The sequence below is a fragment of the Crotalus tigris genome, unplaced genomic scaffold (assembly GCF_016545835.1).
Source record: "Crotalus tigris isolate CLP2741 ecotype Arizona unplaced genomic scaffold, ASM1654583v1 scf7180000020019.1302030, whole genome shotgun sequence".
NCBI lineage: Eukaryota > Metazoa > Chordata > Lepidosauria > Squamata > Viperidae > Crotalus > Crotalus tigris.
Window position 1 is genome coordinate 442,501 of NW_024097821.1, and position 12,896 is coordinate 455,396.

At 40.3% G+C, this 12,896-nt stretch overlaps 1 protein-coding gene across 10 annotated transcripts in view; it reads right to left on the minus strand.

The window, feature by feature from the left end:
* Positions 1 to 12,896, minus strand: part of OBSCN (obscurin, cytoskeletal calmodulin and titin-interacting RhoGEF) — a 268,339-nt gene that overhangs the window by 208,524 nt on the left and 46,919 nt on the right. For 9 of the 10 annotated variants that reach the window (XM_039365275.1, XM_039365278.1, XM_039365274.1 and 6 more), the window contains 7 exons: positions 12,358 to 12,639; positions 11,786 to 12,067; positions 9,838 to 10,119; positions 8,480 to 8,761; positions 4,654 to 4,935; positions 3,886 to 4,167; positions 37 to 318 (listed from right to left, as the gene is read on the minus strand). In XM_039365275.1, the coding sequence (XP_039221209.1) occupies positions 37 to 318; positions 3,886 to 4,167; positions 4,654 to 4,935; positions 8,480 to 8,761; positions 9,838 to 10,119; positions 11,786 to 12,067; positions 12,358 to 12,639 (1,974 nt within the window). Of the gene's footprint in view, positions 1 to 36; positions 319 to 3,885; positions 4,168 to 4,653; positions 4,936 to 8,479; positions 8,762 to 9,837; positions 10,120 to 11,785; positions 12,068 to 12,357; positions 12,640 to 12,896 lie in introns of those variants that run through there. The other variant, XM_039365282.1, reaches the window with a different exon arrangement.

A 12,896-nucleotide genomic window follows, 5' to 3' on the forward strand; every position in this document is an offset into this window, starting at 1 on the left:
GATAGAGATGATATATGTAATAAAAGGGCATTTTACCTGCAACAGTGACTTTGAAAGTCAGTTTCTGGCCATCAGCTTCGCAGGTGTATTCACCTGCATCTTTCTTCTCCACCTGTTGCACAACCAGACAACGCGATCCACCTTGTGCTTCTATTTTGAATTTCTTGCTCATAGTGATCAGTTTCCCATCCTTGAACCATTTCACTTCTGCCTTGGACTGGGCCACCTCACAAATGAGAGATACATTCTCTGAAGACACAGTCCTGATATCTTTCTGGACCTTCTCCTTATTGACAAACACCTCCTTAACTTTTTCATCTAGGTGTAGAAACAGAGGACAAGATACATTTAATATTTAAAGTAATGAGCTTCAAAAAGGAGCTGCATCTATACATTCATGCACCTCATATCTTGGTCATCCTCATTAAGTGGCAATCATCTATATACGAGCTAGCAGTGTGCTGCCAAAAAAGCCAACATAGTTCTAGGCTGCATTAACAGAGGGATAGAATCAAGATCATGTAAAATGTTAATACCACTTTATAATGCCTTGGTAAGACTACACTTGGAATATTGCAGCCAGGCTTGGTCGCCACGATATAAAAAAGATGTTGAGACTTTAGAAAGAGTACAGAGAAGAGCAAAAAGGATGATGCTCCATCACTGGAGGTTTTCAAGAAGAGATTGGAGAGCCATTTGCCTGAAATGGTATAGGAAGGCTAAAACATATAAGGAAAGGCTGCTGGAATTGGGTATGTCTAGTTTAATGAAGAGAAGGACTAGGGGGGACATGATAGCAGTTTTCCAGTATCTCAGGGGTTGCCCCAGAGAAGAGGGAGTCAAGCTATTCTCCAAAGCTCCTGAAGGCAGGACAAGAAGCAACGGATAGAAACTAATCAAGGAGAGAAGCAACCTAGAACTAAGGAGAAACTTCCTGACAGTGAGAACAATTAACCAGTGGAACAACCTGCCTCCAGAAGTGGTGAATGCTCCAACACTGGAAGTTTTTAAGAAGAGACTGGACAGCCATTTGTCTGAAATGGTGTAGGGTTTCCTGCCTGAGCAGGGGGTTGGACTAGATGACCTCCAAGGTCCCTTTCAACTTTATTATTATCATTATTATGGATCATCACACAGTCAGCCAGATGTTCAGACTGGATTTGGCATTTTGTCTACCTATCGAGTCCTTACCCAGGACCTGGGATAGGCAGATGTGGATGTTTGATGGTATTACAGGTATCGTCACAGGATGGAAGCAGTTCCTAGTAAGGCCGCCTTTTGCAATTGACTAATGGCGAATTTGTCAATGCCAATGGTGTTCAAGTGGTGCTCCAGTTGTTTTGGATTGCACCCAAGGCACCTATGACTATTGGTACTACTCTTGTTTGCTTTTGCCCACAGTCTTTCTATTTCTATTTGTAGGTCTTTGTATTTTGTGATCTTCCCCAGTTCTTTCTCTTCTATTCTACTGTCTCCAGGCACTGCCACGTCTACTATTCAGACTTTTTTGTCTTTCTTATCGACAATTATTAAGTCTGGGGTGTCTTCCCATGCCTCTATTCTGTTCTTCATTTGGTCTTTCTTGTAGGCCAGTTTGGTCTCTCCAGTAGTCAGTAAGCCTTCCTGGTATACTAATTTCAGTGCATCTTCATCATTGTTCTTCAGATATTCTTCCAAAGCCATTTTTTCTTCTTCAACCAACTGATGTACTTGTAGCATTCCATGCCCACCTATTTGCCTTGTCTGTCAATGTCACTGCATGGATGAAGGGCATGTTTCATTGTCATTATTTTTCTGGTCTTCCTATCCATTGCTTTTAGTTCTGCTTGAGTCCAGTCCACTATTCCAGCTGTGTACCTAATGACTGGAATTGCCCAAGTGTTGATTGCCTTTATGGTATTTCCTCCATTGAGTTTGGACTTTAAGATCTTCTTCACTCTCTTGATGTATTCACTTCTAATCTTTTTCTTGACTTCAGTGTGCTTGATGTTGTCAGCTTGAAGGATACCCAAGTATTTGTAGTACTCTTCCTCATCCAGACTCTTAATGTTATTTTCGTGGGGCATCTTGATTCCTTCAGTTTTCACTATTTTTCCTTGTTTGATAGTAAGTGTGGCACATTTGTCCAAGCCAAACTCCATTACAATATCTTGGCTATATATATGGACAGTGTTGAGCAGTGATTCTATTTCAGATGATGTTTTTCCATACAGCTTCAGATCATCCATGTAAAGGAGATGGGATAGTCTGGCAGATGTTTTTGATGTTTGATAGCCATGTCCTGAGTTATTCAGTATTGTTGACAGAGGAAACAGTGCAATAACAAATAGTAATGGTGATAATGAATCTCCTTGAAATATTCCTCTCTTGATATTAACCTCTCCCAGTCTCTCACCATTGATCTGCAACTGTGTCTTCCATTGTGCCATCGATCTTTGCACAAATTTTCTGATGTTTCTACTGACTCCTGTTATTTCTAGGCACTTGATTATCCAGTATTATTATTATTATCGATCATCGCACAGTCAGCCAGATGTTCAGACTGGATTTGGCACTTTGTCTACCTATCGAGTCCTGGGATAGGCAGATGTGGATGTTTGATGGTATTACAGTATCGTCGCAGGATGGAAGCAGTTCCTAATAAGGCCGCCTTTTGCAATTGACTAATAGCGAATTTGTCAATGCCAATGGTGTTCAAGTGGTGCTCCAGTTGTTTTGGGATTGCACCCAAGGAGCCTATGACTATTGGTACTACCCTTGCTTGCTTTTGCCACAGTCTTTCTATTTCTATTTGTAGGTCTTTGTATTTTGTTATCTTCTCCAGTTCTTTCTCTTCTATTCTGCTATCTCCAGGCACTGCCACGTCCACTATCCAGACTTTTTTGTCTTTCTTATCGACAATTGTTAAGTCTGGGGTGTTATGTTGCAGGTGCTTGTCTGTTTGAATTCTGAAGTCCCAGAGCAGTTTAATTTTATCATTTTCTATGACTTTCTCTATTTTATGATCCCACCAGTTTTTGCTTACAGGCAAATGATATTTTTTGCAGATCTTCCAATGCACCATTGTTGCTACTTTGTCATGCCGCTGCTTGTAATCAGTTTGTGCAATCTTCTTGCAACAGCTTACCAAGTGGTCCACTGTTTCTTCAGCTTCTTTGCATAGGCGGCACTTACTGTCTGTTGCTGTCTTCTCAATTTTGACTTTGTATGCATTTGTCCTTAAGGCTTGGTCTTGTGCAGCCAGAATTAGTCCCTCGGTCTCTTTCTTCAATTTTCCTGCTCTTAGCCATTGCCAGGTTTTATTATTATCTGCTTTCCCAGCTATTTTTTTCATGTATTGGCCATGTAGTGCTTTGTCTTCCCATGCCTCTATTCTGTTCTTCATTTGGTCTTTCTTGTAGGCCAGTTTGGTCTCTCCAGTAGTTAGTAAGCCTTCCTGATATTATTATTATTATTATTATTATTATTATTATTATTATTATCATCTTCAAATTGCCTTCCAACCCTATTATTCTGTTATCCTCTCCATTGTTGTTCTTCTCCTGCCAAACCTCCTGAACTTCTGAGCCCCCAGCCAAATCAACCTATATTTTTAAAATGCTATTTAGAAGCTTACCAGCATCCTTATGGTTTTTATGTTTTTACTGATCAAATTTTGCACTGGTGTTGAAATATGGCCAGGTTTCCAACTACATAGAACATGGATAATAAAACTATAGTTGTGATACCTAAAACTGTTGGCTGAAGCAACTCTTTCTCAATGACACAACTTGCAGGCGTTCTCTTACAGCTTCTGAAAGGTGCTGTAGTCAACCAACCAAAAATGGATTGCTTTGACCACTTCTAGCTCTATGGGAGAGGTAGAGAATATAAAGGTGGTTGTACCTGCCACTGTGACTTTGAAGGTGAGCTTCTGGCCATCGGCTTCGCAGGTATATTCACCTGCATCTTTCTTCTCCACCTGTTGAACAACCAGACGACGGGATCCACCTTGTTCTTCTACCTTGAACTTCTCGGTGTCGGTGATCTGTTTCCCATCCTTGAACCATTTGACTTCCGTCTTGGCCTGGGCCACCTCACAGCTGAGAGAGATGTTCTCTGAAGCTACAACCTTGATATCCTTCTGGACCTTCTCCTTGCTGACAAAAACTTCCTTAACCTTTTCATCTAGGAGTAGAAGCAGAAGACAAGACACATTTATTCACATTTTATTTTTTATTTTTCCTTAACAATTAAAGTAAGGAGGAAGGAGCTATCCTCTATACATCTCATGGTCCATAAGTTATGATCATCCTCTATATGGATGTTCTTTGTTGTCAAACTCCAAACAATCCAGATTATTAAAACATTATTTACTAGTGAAAACCCTCCTTATTTAATTATGGTTCTCATATTTTTAGTGTTGTCTAACACTGATCATATTTTGCACTGGTGTTGAAATACAACTAGATTTCCAACTACATAGAACATGGATAATAAAACTATAGTTGTAATACCTAAAACTGTTGGCCGAAACAACTCTTTCTCATTGACATAATTTGCAGGCGTTCTCTTACAGCTTCTGAGAGGTGCTGTAGTCAACCAACCAAAAATGAATTGCTTTGACCACTTCTAGCTCTATGGGAGAGGTAGAGAATATAATGGTGGTTGTACCTGCCACTGTGACTTTGAAGGTGAGCTTCTGGCCATCGGCTTCGCAGGTATATTCACCTGCATCTTTCTTCTCCACCTGTTGAACAACCAGACGACGGGATCCACCTTGTTCTTCTACCTTGAACTTCTTGGTGTCGGTGATCTGTTTCCCATCCTTGAACCATTTGACTTCCGTTTTGGCCTGGGCCACCTCACAGCTGAGAGAGACGTTCTCTGAAGCTACAACTTTGATATTCTTCTGGACCTTCTCCTTGTTGACAAACATCTCCTCAGCTTTTGTATCTGAGTTGAAGAAGAAGACAATCAAAATTCAATTTTTCAACCTTTGTTTTAAATTGTAATCGTCCTTTCTGGAATCACAGGACAATAGATCATATCCTCTATAACGGAAATTACCTTATCATCCCTCTTCAGTTTTTTTTAGAAAATATATACATCTAGTCCTGAATTTACGATCATAACTGGAACCAGGATTTCTATTGTTAAGAAAGAGGGTGGTTAAGTGAATTGCGCCCAATTTTTTACCATGGTTGTTAAGCAAATCACTGCAGTTGTTAAGTAAATCATGTGATCATTAAGTGAATCAATGTTTGCTTGTCAGAAGCCAGTTGGAAAGGTTACAAACGGTGATCACATGATCTCACAATGCTGCAATTGTTGTAAATACCTGCCAGTTGCCAAATGCCCAAATTTTGATCACATGACCGTAGGGATGCTGAGACAGTCATAATTGCGAGGACTGGCCATAACTTACTTTTTTCAGTGATGTTGTAACGTTGAACGGTTGTTGAATGAATAGTTGTAAAATGAGGACTACCTGTAGAATCGTACGGAGACTTCACAATACAGGTAATCATTAACTTACAACAGTTCATTCTGAGTTACAACGGCACTGAAAAAATGACTTATGGCCATTTTTCACACTTACGACCATTGCAGCATCCTCATAGTCACCTGTTCAAAATTCAGACATTTGGTTCATATCTGTGACAGTCGCAATGTCACAGGGCCATGTGAACCCCTTTTGTGACTTTCTGACAAACAAAGTCACAGGGAAATCTAGATTCACTTGACAACCATGTTACTTATTTAACAACTGCAGTCATTCACTTAATAACCGTGGCAAGAAAGGTGGTAAAATGGGGCAAAACTCACTTAACAAATTTCTCACTTATCAACATAAATTTTGGGCTCAGTTATGGTTGTAAGTTGAGAACTACCTGTTCAATAAATCAATTAGGCGGATGGATATTACTCTGTTTTTCACATGTCATGTCAAGAATCCTCTGAAAAACATATAATTGGGGGGGGGATTTCCTAAAATATTTCAAGGTAACTATTTTTGCTATCCTTTGTAGCCATGCTATTAAGCTTAAAATGCAATTGCTTTTTTTCATGTCCCTTGATTCATAAATTCACAAATAAATAAATATTTTGTAGCACATATGAGCACAAAGGAGGCAAATGCATTTTACTTAGTAGAAGAGCATTATGACATCATTTTTCTTTCTCATCTTGATAGCTTAACAGGGAAAGAAAAGCAGTGTGGTTCTCTTTTATTCTTGTAGAATTTCTATCTTCTCACCTAGGGCTATTTGCTTTATTTAAATCTATACTTGTGTCTGCATGCCTAATGTGTTTTATTAGTGTTATATATCAGTGATTACTTATCTATTTGCATTTGCTTGCTTTTGAACTGCTAGGTGTGCAGGAGCTGAGGCAAGGACAGGAGCTCATCCCATCCATGTTTGGGCTCGGGTCTCAAACCTGCGCTGACCATTTTGATATCACTTCGGTGAAAAGGTAACAACACTCCGTGACGTCATGCTTGGCCACATGACCGCAGAAATGTCCTGGGACAGCATTGGCTCAATGGCCTTGAAACACAAATGAGCACCATCCCCTACAGTATAACAGAGTAAAATCCGCAGGGGCACTTTTACCTTTATATCAGTAATCGCATGACTTCTGTAGATGCCATATGCTAAATAAATCTAGGGCTAGCATAAATAATTACTTCCCAAAACAGCCATGACTGAAGCGTTTGGAAATGAAATGCCTAAATATGCAATAGATTAATTCTAAAAGTATGGAAAATATGAAGGTCCTTGGTGCTCTCTGAGCTTGGTTATTTTCTTGCAGACCTTTCATGACCCAGCTAGGGAACATCATCAGTGCTAAATGTGGGTTTTCTCCATGTTTACATACAGTAGTGTATATGGTGGGTGTATGCTTTTCTCTTGGGTAATAATAATAATAATAATAATAATAATAATAATAATAATAATAATAATGTTGGAAGGGACCTTGGAGGTCATCTAGTCCAACCCCCTGCTCAGGCAGGAAACCCTATACCATTTCAGAGAAATGGCTGTCCAGTCTCTTCTTAAAAACTTCCAGTGTTGGAGCATTCACCGCTTCTGGAGGCAGGTTGTTCCACTGGTTCATTGTTCTAACTGTCAGGAAGTTTCTCCTTAGTTCTAGGTTGCTTCTCTCTTTGGTTAGTTTCCACCCGTTGCTTCTTGTCCTGCCTTCAGGCGCTTTGGAAAATAGCTTGATTCCCTCTTCTTTGTGGCAGCCCCTGAGATATTGGAACACTGCTATCATGTCCCCCCCTCGTCCTTCTCTTCGTTAAACTAGACATACCCAATTCCAGCAACCGTTCCTTATATGTTTTAGCCTCCAGTCCCCTAATCATCTTTGTTGCTCTTCTCTGTACTCTTTCTAGAGTCTCAACATCTTTTTTGCATCGTGGTGACCAAAACTGGATGCAGTATTCCACGTGTGGCCTTACCAAGGCATTGAAGAGTGGTATTAATACTTCACGTGATCTTGATTCTATCCCTCTGTTAATGCAGCCGAGCACTGTGTTGGCCTTTTTGGCAGCTGCAGCACACTGCTGGCTCATATTTAAGTGATTGTCTACTAGGACTCCGAGGTCCCTCTCACAGTTACTACTATTGAGCAAGGTACCCCCTATACTATACCTGTGCATTTGGTTTTTCTTGCCTAAATGTAGAATCTTGCTTTTTTCACCATTGAATTTCATTTTGTTAGATAGCGCCCAGAGTTCAAGTCTGTCCAGATCCTTCTGTATCTTAAGCCTGTCTTCTGGAGTGTTGGCTATTGTTTTCCAATTGATTGTTTGTCTGGTGTTAATTCCTGCTTATCTCAATGTCAGCTGCTGGAGAGGATGCATTCTGGTCTTTCTGTTTCCTTCTTAGCCTTTTTATTGTCTCTTTTGAATGGTATGTAAGTGTAGTTTATTTCTGTGTATCCACTGATGGCTGATTAGCACAAATGACATTACTCAGTTGGGCAGATGGAACATCAGCAAGAAAACCCCCAAGCTCAGAGAGTGCCAAAGACATTTCAACCCTGAGCTAGAAATATTCTTCTCAGCTCTGCCTCAGCTTGAGCCTCTAAGAAAGAACAATCTTTAACTCCATGTATGGGGAAAGGTATAGTTTATTAAAGGCCAAGTAAACTAGAGTAGTGCATAGCCAGAACTGAAACTCATGGGCTAAAATCCCCAAGTCTAACTTTTCCCTCCCTTCATTGGCTCCCATCATGTCCAATCAAGTTCAAATAAGATGTTTTCAGAACGGTCACTTCAGGTGTTGGTTTGGTATGCAGCTGCGTTCAGTTTGCAGCTGGCTGACCTTGAAGCCGATCTGGGCCAAATACATTGAACTTTCGTTTCCCTCGAAGCCTCCTCCCTCTCATCCAGCCCCCACCCTTGAGTTCATGGCACTTGACACTGAAGCGCAAGTGTGAGGTGGCAACTGACAATTCTCTTCTATTAGTATGCAAAATCTTTTCATACCTGCAACAGTGACTTTGAAGTTCAGCTTCTGGCCATCGGCTTCACATGTGTATTCTCCTCCATCTTTCTTCTCCACCTGTTGAATAACCAGACGCCGGGATCTGCCTTCAGCTTCCACCTTAAATTTCTTGCTGGAGGTGACCAGTTTCCCATCCTTGAACCACTTGACTTCTGTCTTGGCCTGGGCCACCTCACAACTGAGAGAGACATTCTCTGAAGGAATAGTCTTGATGTCCTTCTGGATCTTCTCCTTGTTGACAAATGTCTCCTCAGCTTCTCTATCTAATAGTGGAAGGCATGGAGAAAGCATCTTAATTCACTTTAAGATATTTTCTCATATTCGTTACAGCTAAAGTTCTAAGCTTCACAAAGATCCAATTTACATATTCTATATACCATTTAAAATAGGTCATCTTACATCTGGATGTTTGTCTTCTTGACAAAGATCCAAATCTTGACCAAGACAAAAAAAAATACTTCTGAAGTTAAAAAAAGCATATTTGGTACTGCTCCAAGTATCCTTCTTTATTTTCTAACATTGATGTCTTCTGGATCTTCTCCTTGTCAACCAACATCTCCTCAACTACTGGAGCATGACATAGAAAACATGATGAAGCCATCAAAGAAATTTAAAACAGGATTTAGAAGTTAACAGAATTCTTATTCAGGTTTTTTTCTAATGATTTTAGGGCTACCTGACACTGATGACAATTGTCTATCGTGTTCAAATTTTGAACAGATGTCCACCTCCATGTAATAAGAAGAATAAAACAAAAATACAGGTAGTCCTCGACTTACACTCACATTTGAGGCCAAAATTTCTGTTGCTCAGCAAGACAGTTGCTGTGAATTTTGTCCCATTTTATGACTTTTCTTGCCACAGTTGTCAAGAGAATCACTGCAGTTGTTAAGTTAGTAATATAGTCGTTAAGTGATTCTGGCTTCCCCATTAACATTGCTTGTAAGAAAGTCACAAAAGGTGATCACATGACTCTAGGACACTGCAACTGTCATAAAAATGAATCAGTTGCCAAGCATCTGAATTTTGATCATGTGACTATGGGGATGCCACAACAGTTGTAAAAACAGTCCTAAGTGCCTTTTTTCAGGGCCATTCTAATTTCAAATGGTCACTAAATGAACTATTGTAAGTGAAGGACTACCTGTATATCCTTGCACAAGGAAAACTATTTGCATAAACACACATTAGTGTGACTTTCTTACAAGCAATGTGTGGGCACAGGTTGAGGCTGTTCTGTTAGAGCTCTTTTGAACAATCAATAAAAAATAAAATTGGTTTGGTCATTTTTATCTCTATACATGTGAGGAAGATATGGAAGAAATTGAGGTGTTTGTACCTGCAATTGTGACCTTGAAGGTGAGTTTCTGGCCATCGGCATCACAGGTGTATTCGCCTCCATCTTTCTTCTCCACCTGTTGAACAATCAGATGCCGGGATCTACCTTCAGCTTCCACCTTGAATTTCTTGCTGGAAGTGATCAATTTCCCATCCTTCAACCACTTGACATCTGTCTTCTCCTGGGCCACTTCACAGCTGAGAGAGATGTTCTCTGAAGCCACAGCCTTGATCTCCTTCTGGACCTTCTCCTTGTTAACAAACATCTCCTCTGTTTCTCTATCTAATATCGGAAGGAAGGTTCAAAACCTCTTAATTCACTTTCTCATCAGGACATTTTGTCATTTTCCTTCCTTAAAGTTCTGAGCTTCAACCTACATATTCTATGCCATTTAAGACAGTTCATCCTACATTTAGGTGTTTGCCTCATTGGCAAATGCCACCTCAATTTCTGGATCTTGACCAAGACCAAAACAAAAAAATTAAAACATTACTTTTAAAGGCAAAAATATATATATTTCCATGTTTAGGATTTAAGGATCTAAACAACCTTCTTTAGTCTAAGCCTGATGTCCTTCTAGACCTTCTTCTTATTGGCAAACAAGTCCTCAAGTTCTCTGGAAGGAGAGGACAACATGCATTCATTCACTTTCTTAGGCTATTTTGTCATTTCCCCTAATTGCTAAAGTGATGTCAGGAAAATCCATACTGGATAGTCTACACAGATAGTCCTTGACTTATGATCACAAGTGAGCCCCAAATTTCCATTGCTAAGCAGGACAGGTGTTAAGTGAATTTTGTCCCATTTTATGACCATTCTTGCCACAGTTGTTAAGTGAATCAGAGCAGTTGTTAAGTTAGTAACATGGTTGTTAAGTGAATCTGGCTTCCCAACTGATTTGCTTGTGAGGAGGTCGCAAAAGGGGATCACATGAACCCAGCACAGTGCAATCGTCATAAACATGAGTCTGTTGCTATGGTCAGATGCGTCAAAAAGTCGTAATTCACTTTTTTCAGTGTCTTTGTAACTTTCAATGGTCACTAAACGAAGGACTACCGTATATGCCGCAAGCACTAAAATCGGCGCCAAAGACGTGGGTCGTCTTATACGCCAAGTCGTCTTATACGCCGGAAATACTGGTAGTTTCCGGCGTATAAGACGACATTCTAGGAATGCGGCTCGGCAACAAAGACGGGGGTCGTCTTATACGCCGGGTCGCCTTGTACGCCGGCATATACGGTATCTGCACAACCCAAGACTTATAAAATATAGTTATTCTGAATGTAGATTTTTGCCTTTTTGGTTAAGACCACTTCAGTTTCTCAACCTTGACCAATAAAAACCAAACCAAAAAAGTTAAAGCATTGCTTACAAGATTAAAAGAATTCTTGCACTAGCAAGTCTATTTTTGTTTAATACTGAGGCAATTTTCCATTGTGTCAAAACAGATTTCCAATTACCAGTGATCCTTGACTTACATCCGTTCATTTAGCCACCATTTGAAATTAGAACAGCACTGAAAAAGTGATTTGCAAGCAGTCCTTGCACTTACAACCATTGCAGCATACCCACGATCAGGTGAACAAAATTTGGGCTCTTGGCAACTGGCAGCATTTTGGGGTCATGTGATCACCATTCGTGACCTTCCCAGCTGACTTCTGACAAGCAAACTTAACAGGGGAAACTGGATTCACTTAATGACCATGTGATTCATTTAACAACTGCTGTGATTTGCTTAAGAACTGTGGCAAAAAAGGTTGTAAAATTGGGAAAGGCTCACTTAACAACCCCCTTGCTTAGAAATGGAAATTCTGGCCCAAATAGTGGTCATAACTCGAGGACTAATGTTCCAATGGAGCCTCTGAGAGATGATCAAATAAAAAAATATTCTTAGGTCCATTTTATCTTCCTATATCAGAAGATGCAGAAAATGTAAAAGTGATTGTACCTGTAACCTTGATTTTGAAGGTGAGCTTCTGGCCATCAGCTTCGCAGGTGTATTCACCTCCATCTTTCTTCTCCACCTGTTGGATAACCAGACGCCGGGATTGGCCTTCGGCTTCGACCTTGAATTTCTTGCTGGAGGTGATCAGTTTCCCATCCTTGAACCACTTGACATCCGTCTTGGCCTGGGCCACCTCGCAGCTGAGAGAGACGTTCTCTGAGACTACAGCCTTGATGTCCTTCTGGACCTTCTCCTTGTTGACAAACATCTCCTCAACTTTTCTCTCTATTGGTGGAAAAAATGGTCAAAGCACTTAATTCACTTTCTCTTTAGATCAATTTCGCATTTTCCTTTTCAGCTAAAGTTTTGAGCTTGAAGGAGATCCAACCTAGACAGTAGTCATTATAGATAACAGTAGCTAATGTTAATAATAATAAAAAAAACTTCCTTGGTACAGTTTCTGCAATCCAAAAAAAAAAAAAACTATTTATTTTTGCCAATGTAATGACACCCTGACTATGTTTGTATTTTGAAACAGGATTGTAAATAATTCAAAAGGCAACATCTTCTCCTACCTGCTACAGTTACTGTGAAGGTGAGTTTCTGGCCATCAGCTTCACAGGTGTATTCGCCTCCATCTTTCTTCTCCACCTGTTGGACCACTAGACGCCGGGATCTGCCTTCTGCTACCAATTTGAATTTCTTGTTAGAGGTGATCAATTTTCCATCCTTGAACCATTTGACATCTGTCTTGGCCTGGGCCACCTCACAGCTGAGAGAGACGTCCTCTGAAGCCATGGCCTTGATCTCCTTCTGGACCTTCTCCTTGTTGACAAACATCTCCTCAACTTCTTTATCTGGTGAGGGAAGGAGAGAGACAGAAATTTTCATTAATTGCTTCATTCTGATGGCAATGGGTACTTTCCATTAACCTTCCTTGCTCTGGTGGGTCAGATAGATATAAGTGAATAAAATTGTCCTTCAACTAACAGGGAGGAAGCCACCATGGAGAAGTCCATCTGTGTCCCACCAGATGGACCTTCTTAAGAGAAAGAACCCATAACTTCCCCTGCCTCTCTGCTCTGTGAATCAGGTAGATGTCACTGGGAAAAGA